The 17,155-nt window shown below is 40.5% G+C and overlaps 1 protein-coding gene across 1 annotated transcript; it reads right to left on the bottom strand.

The window, feature by feature from the left end:
* Nucleotides 1-1,071: 1,071 nt before the first annotated feature.
* NCOA4 (nuclear receptor coactivator 4) lies at nt 1,072-7,971 on the bottom strand (the record flags this gene model as incomplete). Its single annotated transcript, XM_084245428.1, has 9 exons — nt 7,784-7,971; nt 6,509-6,649; nt 6,233-6,321; nt 5,814-5,922; nt 4,708-4,797; nt 4,050-4,196; nt 2,014-3,033; nt 1,483-1,623; nt 1,072-1,077 (listed from the first exon to the last, which is right to left on the bottom strand). The coding sequence occupies exons 1-9, from the start codon at nt 7,922-7,924 to the stop codon at nt 1,072-1,074; spliced, it is 1,884 nt and encodes a 627-aa protein (XP_084101554.1). The 5' UTR covers nt 7,925-7,971.
* Nucleotides 7,972-17,155: the final 9,184 nt, after the last annotated feature.

Here is a 17,155-nt window from a genome sequence, read left to right as displayed (position 1 = left end):
AAATTAAAACATTTTAAGTCCCGTTTCTCCTACAGAGAAACTTAAAGAATGACTTATAGAATAGTGGGAAAACACCAAGTTTTCATAAAGCTTCAATAAACACTCCCAAGGCACAAGTAAGTGTTCTAACGGCCTGTTCACCAAAATGTCACTGCATTAAACTTTTAGAGGTACAGAATATGGGATGCTTGCAGTGAAAGAACATTTCATTTTTTTCCCAAGTTAAAAGCACCAGGTGTCAAGCTCAGCTTCCATTTACACAGGATGCACCAATAACCCTAAAATAGTATTTCAAGCACGAATACCATACTTAAAGATGTAATACCATAAATACTACAAAGTCCAACACTTCTTGCCTCTCGCTCTTTGAGTGGCACGGGGCTCTTTCACCTGTAGGTTCAAAAGATTTTCAAAGAGGCTAGGACTACCCTAAAAATACAGTCTTGAAGCAATACAAGGCCCTTTTAAAAGAACACACTGAGAAAGACAAAATTTACAGTAGCTGAAATTCTTTCAAAAGGTAGTAATAAAGAATCTGCTGTGTTTTGTAATTGTGTCAAAAACTGCCACTGTTAATACCCATTTTGGTAACAACAACAAAAAAAAAAATAGAAGAATTTCTTAAGCTAATGATGAAAACCCACAGTAAGGGAAGCATCTAAAGAAGAGGAATCAAAAGGTTAGGGATGGTTTATTAACTGTAATATATAAACACACCTGATAGAACAATTTCATTTTTAAAACTAGTTTTAATGTAATAACCAATCTAAGGAGCCATGGAGGCCTATGAAAAAGACCTACCCACCAAGATGCTGTGTTTCTGTGGTAGGGGTGAATTAATACTTCTGTAAGAAGGAACTTATTCACATCAGCATCAACAAACAGCCTTTTTCTTGTACACAGTAACTCATATTTTGATGGCTATTTTCTCTTCGCTAGATCAAAATTAAGCAGAAAGGGAACTAAACTGATTGGTCAGATCCAGAAACAATGATTTGAGAAGCTGCAGTCACTTGGCTCATGGATGTGTGATACTTTGCAGGAAAGTTGCTTGACTAGTACTCCATCCCTTCACATCTGTAAAGAAAAGCCCACAAATACAAAGTCACTTCACTATAGAACAAAAGAAAATTCCCCCCCACGTTAAAGCTCACTCATTTTTTGTTTTTATTGTGGTAACACACTGGTTTACAACACTATATAAGTAAGAGGTATAGGATCACACCCTTCAGATAAATGTAATCCTACAATCAAAGAACCCACAAACTAATCCACACGACTAAAAATTCCCGATAGATTTGTCATCTTCATAAAGGAAGTTCAAGTGAGTTATATGAAATCATGATCTAACTCCTACCCTCACTTGCCTAATATACACACCATTAATATGAATACAGTTAAATGGGCACAAGTATGAATTCATATGTAAGACAAAACATAAGCAGCTGAAATCTAACAATTACATTAGTGACAAGTACCCACCTGCAGAGGAGTTCGATACAACCACTTTTCTTTATCAAGTTTAAGCTGCATACAGGCAAAGAGGTCACAAACTGCGGGGAGACCGTAATGGTCTGGGGGAAAGTTATGTTCCTCCTGTAGGGGTGAATTAAGTAATACTTCCTGCAAGAAGAGAAAAAAGGTGGGTTCCTACATGACAGCTTAAAAGTCACTTAACTCAGCTTCCAAGTATGGTAGTGGCTATAAAGAATAAATAATGGCGATTCTCTCTAATAATAAAAGCAAAGGTGACAATTATTTTCTCTTATCTTTCCACAAATAGCAACAAAATAGGCAATGCCTTTTCTTTTTGGCAGAATGGGGGCTGGAGATGTGGAAAAATGCACAAACATCTCAGTCTAAACATAAATCATTTGTTAACTTGGCACTAATACTACTTCAGCCAAATTTAACACTTAACACATTTAAGGATCTCACCCATCTTCCTGGGATTAAGGAAGTAAAAATTGACTAAATATGTTTCCAAACAGCTATTTTGATGTCTGTGCTCACCTTGGCTGCCTTTCGAAGTAGCCACTTATCTTCTCCTGAGGATAACTGGTTGAGGTTTCCAGTTTTCTTTCCTGGCAAGACCCAGTCGGCTGTGTTCAAGGGACACCAAGAAGTGGCCACAGGGCTCATAAGCTTTTGTTTGGCAGCACTAGATGCTTCAGCACTAGGCACTTCCTTGGGATGTCCTCCTTTGCATGAGGGCCCGATAAGCCATGCAGACAAGGGACTGTTCCTTATGACTTGGAAGGAATCTGTAATTCTTGAAAGAGCCGCTGTCTTTGGTGCCTTGATTTCTTCTGTTGACTCTCTTCTGGAAGGACAGAGCCACATATTCAGGGAATCTCTACGCTTCTCATACTCAGGTTTTGGTTCCACAGGCATACCATTTTTATCCTTTCCTTCTTTCTTCAGAAGCCATTTACACAGTGCTTCCTTCTCACAATTTTCATCACACACACACTCTGCAAAGCTTGTACAGGGCTCATTGGCTTTGCATACCTCCTCTACTTTATATGGGTCCTGATGGTTCTGGACAAGCCAAACCTCAGCAATTGTGCTAGGAGTGGACAAGGGTTTCTTGGCCTCCAAGTGGTCATTCAGGCACTTCAGATTGCCCAGGTTTTCAATCTCCACACCTTTGGGCTGATTGCCCCTACAATTGGTACAGGAATCAGGTTTGATGAGCCAATCATTCACACTATAGGACTCCTGGAACACCTGGAACAAGGACTTAAACTTCTCATTAGTTCCGCAGTTGCCACTCCCAAGCTTCTCCAGATCATGGTATTCCTGAGGAGTCACCAACCAGTCAGAAAGGTCGATCTCATCTTGATCCAAAAGGTCTAGATCTTCAACCTTTTCAATTTCAACAGAGCAAGAACTGGTAGTAGAATAGCTGTTATGCTTTTGGTGACTTGATTTTTCAGGAACTTCTTGTTGCTGATTCTTGAGAAGCCAGTTTTCCAAGCCCTTTAGGTTGCCCCAAGCATTACTGAAGAAATTGCAGGCTCTGGCAGAAGTCTACACAAAAAGTACAAGATACTGGTTTGCCGGAATACTATGACTACTTTGGGGAGTCAATGATAAAAGTTCTATTTGCATATTTACTGCACTATTCAGTGTTTCTAAATTTATACATACAAAGCCAAAAGATAAGGGATTTCTCTGCTGAGATAATAATTTTTTACTACATGAACAATTTTAATTGCTGCAGTTTTTAAAAACCCGGAAAACAGGCAAAACAGGAGAAAGCATGTGTAGCATATTTGATAGAAAAGAAATTAGTAACTCTACATAATATGCCCATATGAATAAAGACCAAAATGAGCAAAGACTATGATTAGGCAAGTCATCAAAGGCAATAAACATGAAAAAATCAAACAAACTCAACCTTCTTAATAATCAAAGGACTTCATAATAAAAGTAAAATTGTTATTTCATGTCAAAATCAGAGGGGAAAAAAACCCTGAAAATGACTACCACTATTAGAGAAGTTGCAGGGAGGCAGGTACTCTCAATACTCTATTGGTGGGAATATAAATTGGTATCAACTTTTAGTAAAGCTAAATTGACAATATGATTACAAGCCTTAAAGGATATGTAGATTTGTAATCTAGAAATGCAATTACTAGGAATTTAGTCCTGAGGAACTGTACATAAGTAGCTCCTGGGGCCTCCCCGGTGGCTCAGCGGTTGAGCGCTGGGTTGCGAGGCTGCCCGCAGCCTCTGCGGCACCGGTTCAATCCCCGGCTGCTCCCCGGCCACCGGAGGAGGGTCCCACATGGCGTGCAGACCTCTCCTGCTGCCCGCTGCTCCCCTCAGCAGTGTACTTCGGTCCTTCTGCCTGTTCTGCTCCCTGCTCTGGCTCTGGTGAATTCTCTCACCCTCCCGCGCTTCTGACTGTACCCAGTGCTTGCATAAATAAATAAATCTTTAAAAAAAAAAAAAAGTTATTAAAAATGTTTCCAGACTAGAACTAAAACCTAAAAACTTGGTTAGTAACTCTACTCCCAGAAACAATAAAGTCAGCAACACACCTGATTATTCTCTGGGATCTGCTTTTGTGTGAGCCAGTCCTGCAGATTGGTGCTGGGTATGTAGGGAGCCTGACGATAACTGGCAGATTTGCCTCCAAGGAGCCATTCACTGAGAGGGACAGTGGTGGTGCTGGATGCTGACTTCTGCTAATCATATAACACCATGCTGCTTAACAAGTCAATGTCAAATGCAGTAGAAACTTCACCCGAAAAACAGGCAACCCAAGCTCTCTAATCTTGGCTTGTCACTGCCCCTGCACAAGTCACTTGACTTTCCCAAGCCTTCATTTTCACAATTATAATACAGAGTATAACTGACCTCCAGGGTTCTTCCCCACTTAAATGCCTTAGATCCTATATTCACATTGCATTTAGAAGTAAATCATCTCTGTGAATTGTAGAGAAGGATCCCCAAGAGAGAACCAACCCAATCATAGAGCTAATGATAATTTCCTGTAACAATTTCTCTTATTCAAAACTTATAAAACCTTTAAATTTCTGACATTCGGTCTCAAGAGAAGTACTTAATTGCATAAACTAACTCATTAACTATGGTGCCTTTTTACAAAGGTAGCCCCCCAAAAATGATTTAGTTAAAATACTTAAGTAATATAAGTCAAACAATAACACTGTTACCAGAAACAAAATGACATTTTACCTGCTCTGTCAATGGGCTATAAGCTCTTTTCTCCATGAAAGGCCCAATATTTGATGAACTACCATGAACCATCAGGTGCTCAGGAATTTGCTATAAAAAAAGTCAAATTAATTGCATTAACAACATTATGCTTTCATACCAAAACCGTGAAAACTGTAATTTCTACATTTTCAAAAGTATTAAGCAAAACATTACCATTTCACCAGAATATTCTTCACACTAAGTGCAATGACCTTATTCTTCACACTAAGATGCTGGGCTCACCTCAACATATTCATAACCAAGTTACAACAAAGATAACCCCTGATAGATAGTGAATGACTATCAAATATATGAACAGTAACACTTCTGTGGAAGGGGTAGGTAAATAAATTCAAAAACGTAGAAAATAGATATCAAATCTGAGAGTTCTCTATCAGCTACAAAATTATCATCATATAATAAGCTTTCATCAGAATTCGTACCATCACTACTGTTAAGATCCAAATAAAACTATATTTGGTTATCTAAGTTAAAGAACACTCAAACCACAAATTTATTAAGAAATATGCCAAAGGGGCCTCCCGGTGGCGCAGCGGTTGAGCGCTGGGTTGCGAAACTGCCCGCAGCCTCTGCAGCGCTGGTTCCATCCCTGGCTGCTCCCCGGCCACCGGACGAGGGTCCCACATGGCGCGCAGACCTCTCCTGCCGCCCGCTGCTCCCCTCAGCAGTGTACTTCGGTCCTTCTGCCTGCTCTGCCCCCTGCTCTGGCTCTGGTGAATTCTCTCACCCTCCCGTGCTTCTGACTGTACCCAGTGCTTGTATAAATAAATAAATCTTAAAAAAAAAAAAAATATATCATCCAGCTCCATTTAAAAAAAAAGAAATATGCCAAAGGTTTTTAAAGAGATACAAGATAAATTCTAGAGACTATCACTAAGTTAATACCACACTTCTAGAACTAGCCTAGTTAATGCTCTAGCAACTTAATCAGAACATGAAATTTTTGAAGCTTACCAAATTACCAATAAGTCACTAAAAAGTCATATGTGATGTTTTTAAGATCACCTATGAGACCATAAACCAGAGAAGTGCACAATGAACCATTTGAGATCAAGATTACTCACAATGGTTTTAAGGGACCCAAATGTGGTGATGGCCTGGCGCAGAGCAGTTGTATCTGCTTCAAAGACCAGGACAGTTGAATCTTCAGGTTTGAGGGTCAAACTGCCCAATCTAAGGGAAAAAATAAACAACACGTGGTTAAAGGAGTATGATTTTCAACTTCATCCAAAAGAAGTGTCAAACTGTGAATAACCTGAAATAATTGTCGCTTTCTGAAAAACTCAACCAAAGGCAGACGACCTAATCATGCATCAGCAGGTACAGTAAATATATAAAGCAGGACAATCTTATAATAGGAACAGAGAAGTTAGCAAATCCAACACAAGTTAATCCAACACATGCAATGAGTTACAAATCTGAGATTTTTAAATAAACCATAGTCAAAGAGCCAAAAGTCAAGACAAGCAAAAAAGGTCTTTACCTCTCCAGACATACTGAGACTTGATTGGCTAGATCTTTGTTTTGGGTGCACTCCAGCTGATGAATAAGACAATTGAACTGGCCCAGTAACTACAAAAAAAAAAAATGAAACCATCTAAGCCACAGTGATACTATAAGCAATAAGCGTACCAAAGGTAACATACAGCAAACAGCACTTATTATTAAACTTTTAGCTGATCTATATAAATGCTTCATTATAGGAAAGATATTCTCTCAAAACCAAAAACCACATTCAAATCAACTATAGTCACCATACCCAGTAGAGCTGTTGGGCCTGCTGCTGAAGGGTCTCCTCTTTAAGCTGATAGATGAGATCTACCTGTTCAAACAGCCACACCTCACGGCTTCTAAGGCATTCCAGGTGACGACTTATGCAGCTGTGAATCTGAGCTTTGACCTAGGAAACATATGTGTTAGCTTCACTAGTGTTATAAGCCTAAAGACCAGTGTTCCCCTAGAACAGGAAGGTCTCTCAATTTTTGAAGGTCACAAGTCCTTTTGCTTATCCAATGACAGCTATGGAGGATTTCCCCATAAAATGCATATTCTCAGAAGTTTGCCTATAATTTCAGGGTTTAGTGTCCCAAAGTCTACCCATGAATCTACCAAAGCTCCATGATCACAGATTAAGAACTTGGACCATAAAGGTATATCTAAGATCTAAAATCCTCTTTCAAGAACTCTCTTCCTAAGGGGATCAGGTTTGTTTGGGGTGTCCTAAAGTAATCAGGAGAAAATACAAGGATGTATTTCATGATACTGGTACTCCTCAGTTTTCCTCATAATTTGAAAATCAACAGTTTTACAAATGTATTAGAGGAGTAAGACAGACTATTAGCTTATAGCTAGTCTTTTTCTCTTTTCTCATTACATATCTAAGCAATCGTGTACAGTAGACTAATTTAATAAAGAGATGTATCACTACAAATCCACAATTAGAAAGCCTTGAGGGTAGGAAGTTTAAGTTATAAACTAAATGTTTGTAGAAAATACTATTCAAAAGGATGATAAACATAAAAATTCTAAGGAAAAAAATCCATGAATTACCCATAAAAATTCACATAAGACACCATAAAAACACATTTAGGCCAAAGGAAAACATCAGGTCAGAGGAAAATAAATTTAATTCTGGCTTACTCTACAGATAGTTATTCGTAGAACCAACTTAAAAGATGGTAAGGGACATGCGTGCTGAACTGCCATCCTTTATGTATCGAGAGGACACACTGGACCAGCGCACTGTCATCCACTTCACAATTTTACTAACTACAGTGCCTAGGCACAGAGGCCATAGAGAAGTACAACAAAAACTGCAATGTGAACGGATTTCTCTAAAGTGGCATAAGGTTTTCCACACTATTCTAACATCTGTTTTATGTTCCCCTTTGGAATCAAAGGGACCAACATTCCATGCAGTCATGCAAGCATTAGTGAAACTTTTTGGTTGGTACTGAGAGGCCAAGCCTTGGCCATGCTCTAACCAACCTATGCTAAGAATTTATACAAGAGAAAAGTAAAGTATATGTCATACCTCTCGCAAGTTATCTTTAATTTGCTGTTCAGCCCGGAGAACTCCACCAATAGCAAGTTCCAAGTCCCTCCTTGCATCACAACACCTCAATAGGGGTTCTCTATTACTGGAGCAGCCACTCTGGTCCTGTGAGGTGCTCATTCTGTTCACTGTTCCTTTAAAAGAAAAAAAAAAAAGTTAAAAAAGGACTAGAAGGATCCATAATTCCCTTGAAAAGAAACCGAAAACTAATAATTTGATCAAGAGCTTAGTACATTGTTCAGATCTGGCATTAATTTGAATTTATTGAAAGGATGAAATTTTTAATTTTTTTCTTTTCTAGGTGGACTTTTTTTTTGAAGATTTATTTATTTATTTGTACAAGCACTGGGTACAGTCAGAAGCGCAGGAGGGTGAGAGAATTCACCGAGCCAGAGTGGGGAGCAGAGCAGGCAGAAGGACCCAAGCACACTGCTGAAGGGAGCAGCGGGCGGCAGGAGAGGTCTGCGCGCCATGTGGGACCCTCCTCTGGTGGCCGGGGAGCAGCCGGGGATCGAACCGGTGCTGCAGAGGCTGCGGGCAGCTTCGCAACCCAGCGCACAACCGCTGCGCCACCGGGGAAGCCCTCTAGGTGGACTTTTTTAAACTTAGTAAAAACTTAGGAATGACTTCATAGCTATTAAGCCCTCAAGAATGTAAACCCACAAAATATTTTCCTAGAATTCTGATATAAGGGAGGTACTTACAGAAGTTGGTACAGTAACTATAGAGAGTTCTCTATTAAGCTTAGATTTTGGGGGGTTTTAAAGATTTTTTTTATTTATTTATATACACAAGAGCTGGAGCATAGGCCAGAGGTGCGGGGGGTCAAAAGATTTACCAGAGACAGAGTGGGGAGCAGAACAGGCAGACTGACTGAAACACACTGCTGAGGGGAGCAGTGGGCAAGACAGGAAAGCTTAGGTTATGAGAAATAAGAAATAAAAGTGCAAAGAACAGCACATAACAAATGATTTAATGGTATGAGACTGGGACAGAGTAGTGAAAAAGCAAAGAAGTAAAGCTTAACAGAAGCCATTAGAAGAATAGTTTGGTGTCTTTTCTAGATACCTCTAGAATCAGAGCAGTTTCTTACAAACATTAGAAAAAGAAAGCAGTGATCACTGTAGCCCAATCTGGGTTCATAAGTCCTGTGACACCAAAGTTATTTCCTTTTTGGATAGTTTCATTAAACTGACCACTCAATGTAATGTTAGAGGGTAGTAACACTTGTGCAAAAATGAGTATGGGTTTTAATGAAGCATAACAAAACTAAATCATAAGATTATTTTTTAACAAAGTACTCAAAGGATATAAACTGAAACCATTCTGTAAATGCCCTTAAAAAAAAGGCATATGAAAACTCTCAAAACCATGATCAGGGCCTCCCTGGTGGTGCAAGAGGTTAAGTACCACACTATGAAGCAATCCACAGTCTGCAGCACGAGTTCAATCCCCAGCCCACCAGGGAGCAACCCACATGGCACAGCAGACCTCTCCTGACTCGCCCGCTGCTCCCCTCAGCAGTGTATTTCAGTCAGTCTGCCTATTCTGTTCCCCACTCTCTTCTCTGGTGAATCCCCTCACTCCCCCACATCTCTGGCCTGTACCCCCACTCTTGCATGCATAAATAAATCTTTGGGGGAAAAAAATGATCATTTCTCCAGCAAAAGGAAGCTGTTTAGTCTAGATAAGTCTCTGGGAGGACATGATTACTATTCTCAAATATTTGGCAACATGTCAAATAGTAGACTTGTTTAGAATAAGCCAAAGGGAAGGGAGAATAACAGATGACATTTAAGGCAATATATGAAAGAATTTCCCAGCAGTTCTGAAGGTAATCACTTAGAGAAGCCAGCTTTTGGCTGAACAACAATCTACCAAGTATAGAGTCCTCCAAATGGTTGGTCATCTGAGACAAAGCAAAATTTGGCCTCAACTCCATCTACAAGAATAGGTTCAGGGCTAGATGACTAGCTACAAGCTGAAAAGGGACAACAGTAGCATGAACCCCACCTTCAGAAATAATAAAAGAGGAGGAAGAAGTGCAATCAACTTTCTCAGCAGAAGACTCACATTTAGGAACTACCAAGTTCCTATAAGAAATTGAAAGGTTCAGGAAACTTTCCAACTTCTCGTTTACTTCAGTCTTTTCCTCATACTGAACTCTAAAAAAGAACTTTCCTTAATTAGATTTGATGGGAATCCCTGGGGAAATTTTTTCCAAACTTCAAAACACAAAGCTGCAGCTTAGTTTGCTACCTTTTTTTTTCACACTATTAGCTATTCTGTTTTAAGCAAAGGCATTTGTATACAATTTACACTGTAGGGATATGAAAAATACCTCTATTAACACTAGTGAAATGTTGGCTCCTGTTGGAAGAGCTTGAGTAACTTCACAGTAAGTTGCTTCACTTTGATTATGTAAATTCAGAAATTTGTTACATGCAAGGCATGTTTTGTTTTCTTTCAAATGTATTAACCAGCCTTCCTCATCTGTGCTAAATTTCCCATCCTTAGTTCCTTACCATTTTTGTGGAATGCCAAGATGTCTGCCTGGCACAGTGTAAAATTTAATCAATTAAATTAATATTGTTTCATGGTGTCAAAAAAAATGAGCTCTGGGGCCTCCCCGGTGGCACAGCGGTTGAGCGCTGGGTTGCGAAGCTGCCCGCGGCCTATGTGGCGCCTGTTCGATCCCCAGCTGCTCCCAGGCCACGGGAGGAGGGTCCCACATGGCACGCAGACCTCTCCTGCCGCCTGCTGCTCCCCTCAGCAGTGTACTTCAGTCCTTCTGCCTGCTCTGCTCCCCGCTCTGGCTCTGGTGAATTCTCTCACCCTCCCGCGCTTCTGACTGTACCCAGTGCATGTATAAACAAAACAAACAAACAAACAAACAAATAAATAACATGCCTCTATAGAAAAAAAAAAAAATGAGCTCTAGATCAGACCGGAGACAAATCCAAATATATATAGCACTGGCTGATTTTTACTAGAGGCAAAAAATTACTTTTCATGATTCAATCACAAGTGTCTAATAGGAGCATAATAAGGCAAAAGCACACAAATTGGATTTTCCTCTTATCAGCTACAGGCAGAAGGGAGGAGATTTGAAAGTTACAAAACTGATTTCTCCCCACATATTTATTATATTTTTGTCAAATTAAAATGAATGCTCTCTCAAAACATTCACCTTATTAAGAGATAAGGACCTTTAGAACCCATGTGTCAGCCACTAAGACAACCTGTTCCATTTCTTTATGGCCAAACCCATGATACTTGTTCCTTTGATGCTCTTGATCTGGTCCTTCCTCCTCTCTCTGGAACAGTCAAGATACAATTTCCAGGGCTTCCCCGGTGGCACAGCGGTTGAGCGCTGGGTTTCAAAGCTGCCCGCAGCCTCTGCAGCGCCGGTTCAATCCCTGACTGCTCCCCGGCCACCGGAGGAGGGTCCCACATGGCGCGCAGACCTCTCCTGCCGCCCGCTGCTCCCCTCAGCAGTGTACTTTGGTCCTTCTGCCTGTTCTGCTCCTCGCTCTGGCTCTGGTGAATCCTCTCACCCTCCCGTGCTTCTGACTGTACCCAGTGCTTGTATAAATAAATAAATAAATCTTTAAAAAAAAAAAAAAAAAGATACAATTTCCATAGCCCAGATCCGAAAAATGTAACTGTGCAAAGGCTTGCCCTCTTATAATGAGGTAAGGAGGAAGGTCTCAGAATTGAAATCAATATCTACTAATGTGGGTGACCTCCAATCACAAGGTAAAATAGCCTGCATCAGTTTTATGAACTATTTATTATATCCAAAGAGACTTACATGAAGTAACTACCTTATATTGCCATTTTCAACAATTCACCATTTGTTTTGGGTTTGAGAACCAGTGGAGTAAGCACAAAAGTTAGATTACTCTGGGGTCTAACAAACCAGAATTCCAGCTTTATCTGCAAGTTTGAGACACACAGGTAGTTACTTAACTTCTCTGGGCATCAATCTCCTCTGGAAAAACAGAGGCAATGAAGCTGAAAAGGATTACAGTATCGATAATGTGAGACATTATCTGCCTATAAGCACCTAACAGCCCCTGCACATTGTATTCCTTAATGCTGCCGCTGTTACTGGATTCTCTCCCTCTATCAGCATGTTCTTCTGTCATACGTGTATTACACCATCTGTACACATTTTCAGGAAGAAATTACAAAGCTAATATTCTGCATTCAATTTTACATTGAGATTATTTCTTCTTTATTTCACACGTTCTTATTGTCAGTTTAAAAAATGAAAGGTTGCTTTTTATATAACAATCCTAGTAGTTTCTGAAATTGAGGATCTGATTCTCCGTAATTTTTTTTTAAATTACGCATTTAACGGTGCCTTAACAGACTTTAAAAGAATTAGGCAATAAATTCAAGAGAGCATATTTTAAGATTGCTTAACACGCTAGAGTTTACTGCTCTTGGATCTAACGCTACAAATGTAATGACGCGAAATCAATGCCAGCAACCTCCAAGGCACTAGCCGAAAATTGACCACAAAATTCTGCCATATAATGCCAAGACTTTTCTAGTTCAAAAGTAAGAGACGCGTACGACTTCCCAGGTTCCTCAAATACACTTTCGAAGAGCGCAATCGCCCACGAAGCCTCGATCCCCTGTCCTTTCCTGGAAGTCACAGCCACCGGAGGCGCACCCCTAGGTTTCTGAGCTGGCCAGTCACCGCTCAGCACGCATGCGCGACGATGAGCCAGCAAGGCCCCCGGCCTGCCCAGCAAAGCGAAACAGTCCCGGGGGTTACCGGTGGACCCTATGGTTATCGACAGACCTCGCAGGCCAGCTCTCCGCCTCGTAGGCTGCTGCTCCGCAAGCAAGAGGTTGCTTCCTCCAGGAGCAGACGCTGAAAGTTCCCGAGCCCTCAGGCCAAACCGCACCCTGCCCCACCCGAGTGTCAGGCGGTGCTTACCAGCCGTACCAGCCGGCAAGAGCGAGCTCTTCAGCACTAGGGGCGGGGTGGGGAGGGGCGGGGACAGAGGGTCCTCCCACTACACCGCCCTCAAAGGTACTCCAGGAAGCCCCAGTTCCCCGTCTCCCAAACAGCCCCGGCTTAATGTCGGATGGGCGCGCAGGGGGCTCCTCGCCAGCCTTTCCTCTGTCCACCTCTCCTCTGCCCACCTGCTCCAGCGATTGGTGGATGTCCACCTCTCTGCGCCCCAAATGGTCAAGACATCTATGATTTAAGGATTTTACTGCTAATCACTACAGCGAAATAACAAACTTGGGAACAATTAGGAGGTACCAAGTTATTATTGAAATATTGTAAGCCAATAGTTTATCACTCTCCCCCCGCCCCCACCATGCGATTACCACTGTTAGCCCAGCTGGACTAATCCTGGACTTCTGTTTCAGGCTCTCAGACATCTTATGTCTGTGACATACCAGTTATCCCGTGTGTGTGTCACTGTGTGCCTCTGTGTGTGTGTGTGTGTCTTTCTCACACACACACATACACAAGGTCTCAGTCAGTGTTGCCTTTAACACTCATGGATGCTTTCAGTCAACAAAAGTCGACTGGTATGTAGGTGGCGCCACAGTGAACTGAGCAGTAATTCAGCATAGTTCAGAGGATGGACTCAGGAGCTAGATTAGAGTACAAAACCTGGTTCGACCACTTAGATGTTGTGTAATGTTGGGCTAGTCACTTAGCCAACTTGTGCTTTATTTAGTTTCCCCATCTATAAAATGGGGATGGTAATAATGGACCCAACTCGATGAGAATTATGTGAAATATATGTAAAGTATTTAGGACAATGTCTGACACATAGTATGAACTACCTGTCTGATGATTATCATGTTCATGGTATTGCTAGTTTGGTGTTCTTTTCTCCAAAATTAGTCCTTATAGTCTGCATATCCAATCAGATCAAAACACAAAATCTAGACATCATTTCCTTTCCATCTTTTTTTAAATGTAAAACAGCTGCTCTGGCCTATGCACATGAAGCTTTTTCTCTCTGTAAATAGTAATAGTAAAGCAAAGCCACAAAGGCCTCAACCTTTAGGCATCCCTCAAATTTTAGCTGAACAGTTTATGCAGGTGTCTGCTTCATCTGTCATTGTTTCTAGGATCTCATTTCAGACACTCACTACCAAAAATAATGAGAAAACAAGTTTTCCAGGCTCAAAATACCTGAATAACAGTACCTAGATATACCTCTGAAGAGTGAAAGTTAAAATTTGTTGGCCCTTTGTACTCTAAGTCAATGACTAGAAAGAAGTAATTCTATTAAAATACTGTATAACTAATGTCAAGAAAATTCACCTCTCTTATACGCCTCTATAAAACAGTCACAATGTAATGCTGTGAAATATGTTGTTGGTAATCACCAACATAACCAATGTTTTCTATTCCTATCTAAAAGATCCTGACAATACTTCAACACACAATGACTGACAGTGTTTGTTAACCTATGCTAGCTTTAGTTGTTACTACAAAAAAATGATTAAATATTACATAAACACAAAAAGACTGGAAGAGGGGAATCATATATATCTAGAAGAATTCTGCATTCAGACCCCCTTTGCAGACCTCCCTACTGTCTGTATAAAATGTTTCCACTCTAAAGCATCATTTCTCAGAACATTTTACCTCTGGTATGCTTCAAGATCTTTACAATGTTTCAAAACAAGAGAACCATCTATTCCTCCATCACCTCACCTAAAGAGAGCATAAATTATAACTCTCCAATAGTACCCCATTTGTCCACAGCATAAAGTCCAAATTTTTTTATAAAGGCAATGAAGTTCTCTATTTTCTGGCTTCAGTCTGACCCTCCTGCAGTCCCCCTAGAGCAGTCCCCACACAGCTATCCACGCATAGTCCAAGCTAGTTCACCTCCAATTTGGTTTGTCCCAGCAATGCTAGCCCCTTCCCTTTCAACCGCCAATCCATTTTTTTCAACTATGCTCAAGTCACCAGGCCATGTCTGCGAGGCCTTTCCTGACCAAGCACTCCACACCTTAATTTTGACCAATAAGAGGTAGTTGCTGTTTCCTCTGGGCCACTGTAATCTGTACAGGATTCCAGCATGACACAGGTAACACATGCTACCCTTATTGTTACATGAATGCCTTCTGAGTTGAGTACACAAAAGGGACTACATCTCACTTGGTACACCCTAATTTTGGCACTGGTATTTTCACATTCTATGTGCTCCACTTGAATTGACATAAAGAGAATGGTGTCCCTGAAGCTGTATACTATTGTAGTCATAAACTCCACAGAGTTTGATAGATGTGAATGAACGGAAAAATGAATTGATAAGTGACAAACAAGTGCTCAAGTTCAGACCAGTCACAGGAAGGATATAGTTCTGCTTTAAACATAATCAATTTGATGTCCCACTAAGGCCTACATTAATTCAAGTTGGTGTTCAGAGCTGAAAATGTTTCTAGCATAACTATTGCCTTTAGTTTTCCTTCAAACAAGACAAAATGGATACTATCACTGAAGCCATTATTCCAGGATGGGCAGTGAGATAGTGTCTTTCCAGCTAAACAGATACACAAACATCAGCAGATTTGGGAGTGAAAGGGGAAACATTAACTCTGTTTACAGCTAACTCTGGATTTTTTTTTTTTCCCCTCAGATTTTGCAGTACTACAAAAATTCCAGCTGACATCACAAAAGTCTGGTAGACTTTCAGAATTAGGGCAGATCCCTTGAAACTTCTTGCCGTACTATCTATGGTCAAGGATAGAGAAACATGTTATTTTACCTATCATCACGATAATAATACCATCTTGTCCTGATTTTATAGACAAACATTTTGTGGTTTTCCCCACAGAAGTAAACAAGTGATATTTTCCTTCCTTTAAAGCCTGAGGGAATAACAATGACGCCAAATAAAACTCAAAATACAGCTGAGATTATGTTCTTCTGAAATGTGTAAATGTCCAAGTATTAAAGACTCAACTTCCTATCTATGCCCAAACTGACAAGGGAAAAAACCTATTAACCTATTGTTTCAGTTTTTACTCCTTCACTGAACTGAACTGTCACATTTGTAGGCAATGCTGAATAGGAGTGCCCTTTAAAGGGTTTCCAAACACACTCCTAGGCCCCAAAAGGAACATCTTCATTTCACTGCATAATCAAGTCAAGCAAAGCCAGGATGATGACCTGGACCAAATGGCTAAGGGAGAGAGAAGAATCAGTCACGTTCTAAGTAAAAATAGTACCCTCAAAATTACTATTTTGTTGGCGTGCCAGTAAATCTGTCTAATTTAAAGAGTATAAATGACATGCCACAGTTTGAGATATTTAGACTAGATGGAAAGTTTCAAAATTTGTGACTATAAAGATTTATTAAGCAAAGATGACATACTGAGAAGGGCTATATTGTAGTTCTGACATGCAGAGAAAAACTATTAAAGCTACTGGCCAGAGTAAAAGTGGCAAACTTGATTTCAACATCAGCCTAGGCCAGCCACATTTTTCCTGTGTTCTATATTAAAACAATATATTTAGACATACCTTTAATATAAACAAAACCAAAATGAAAAATGTGAGCAATTTTTAAAGAGGACTAAAAAGTAGCAGGAGGAATAATAAAAATGTCATGGATCTCTAGAGTTCCTTCATGAAATTGAACTTAATCTAATACATACAATTTCGGTTGGTCCCTCATTAAAGCGACCTTACACTTGTAACCTAACTGAATAGACACTGAAGTCACTGTTTATAGTAATGCCTCAAAAAGTGTTCCCGGGCCTCCCCTGGTGGCGCAGCAGTTGAGCACTGGGCTGCGAAGCTGCCGGTTAGATCCCTGGCCCACGGCGAGGGTCCCACATGGCACTCAGACCTCTCCTGCCACCCGCTGCTCCCCTCAGCAGTGTACATCAGTCTGCCTGTTTGTTCCCCGCTCTGGCTCTGGTGAATCCTCTCACCCTCCCGTGCTTCTGACTGTACCCAGTGCTTGTATAAATTAATTAAATAAATAAATCTTTTAAAAAAAAAAAAGTGTTCCCGAAACCAGTAGCATACCCCATTGTATAGCCTACATAGTGATAGCCTTTGTTCTTTGAGACTGAGTATAAATTTTTGGAAAGAGTCAAAGATTAATACACTTATAACAGTGACTGATGTAGTAAGAACTACATAGGTATTAGTTATTTTCATCACCTTTAGTTGAGAGATTGGGATATAATAAAAGAAGATATCTTATTATGTAGTTCATCAATTTAGTAAGTCAACAATCATCTCTCTCCATTTCTGAAAAACCTCCACTTCTCACTTCTCCCTTCCTCTTCTCCTCTTGGCTTCCTCAGTTCAGTCACAAAGGCCTTTGCTCCTCTAGCAAA

The sequence above is a fragment of the Talpa europaea genome, assembly GCF_964194135.1.
Source record: "Talpa europaea genome assembly, chromosome: 10".
Classification (NCBI taxonomy): Eukaryota; Metazoa; Chordata; class Mammalia; order Eulipotyphla; family Talpidae; genus Talpa; species Talpa europaea.
Note: the sequence above shows the minus strand (reverse complement) of the source record. Positions and strands in the feature narration are given on the sequence as shown.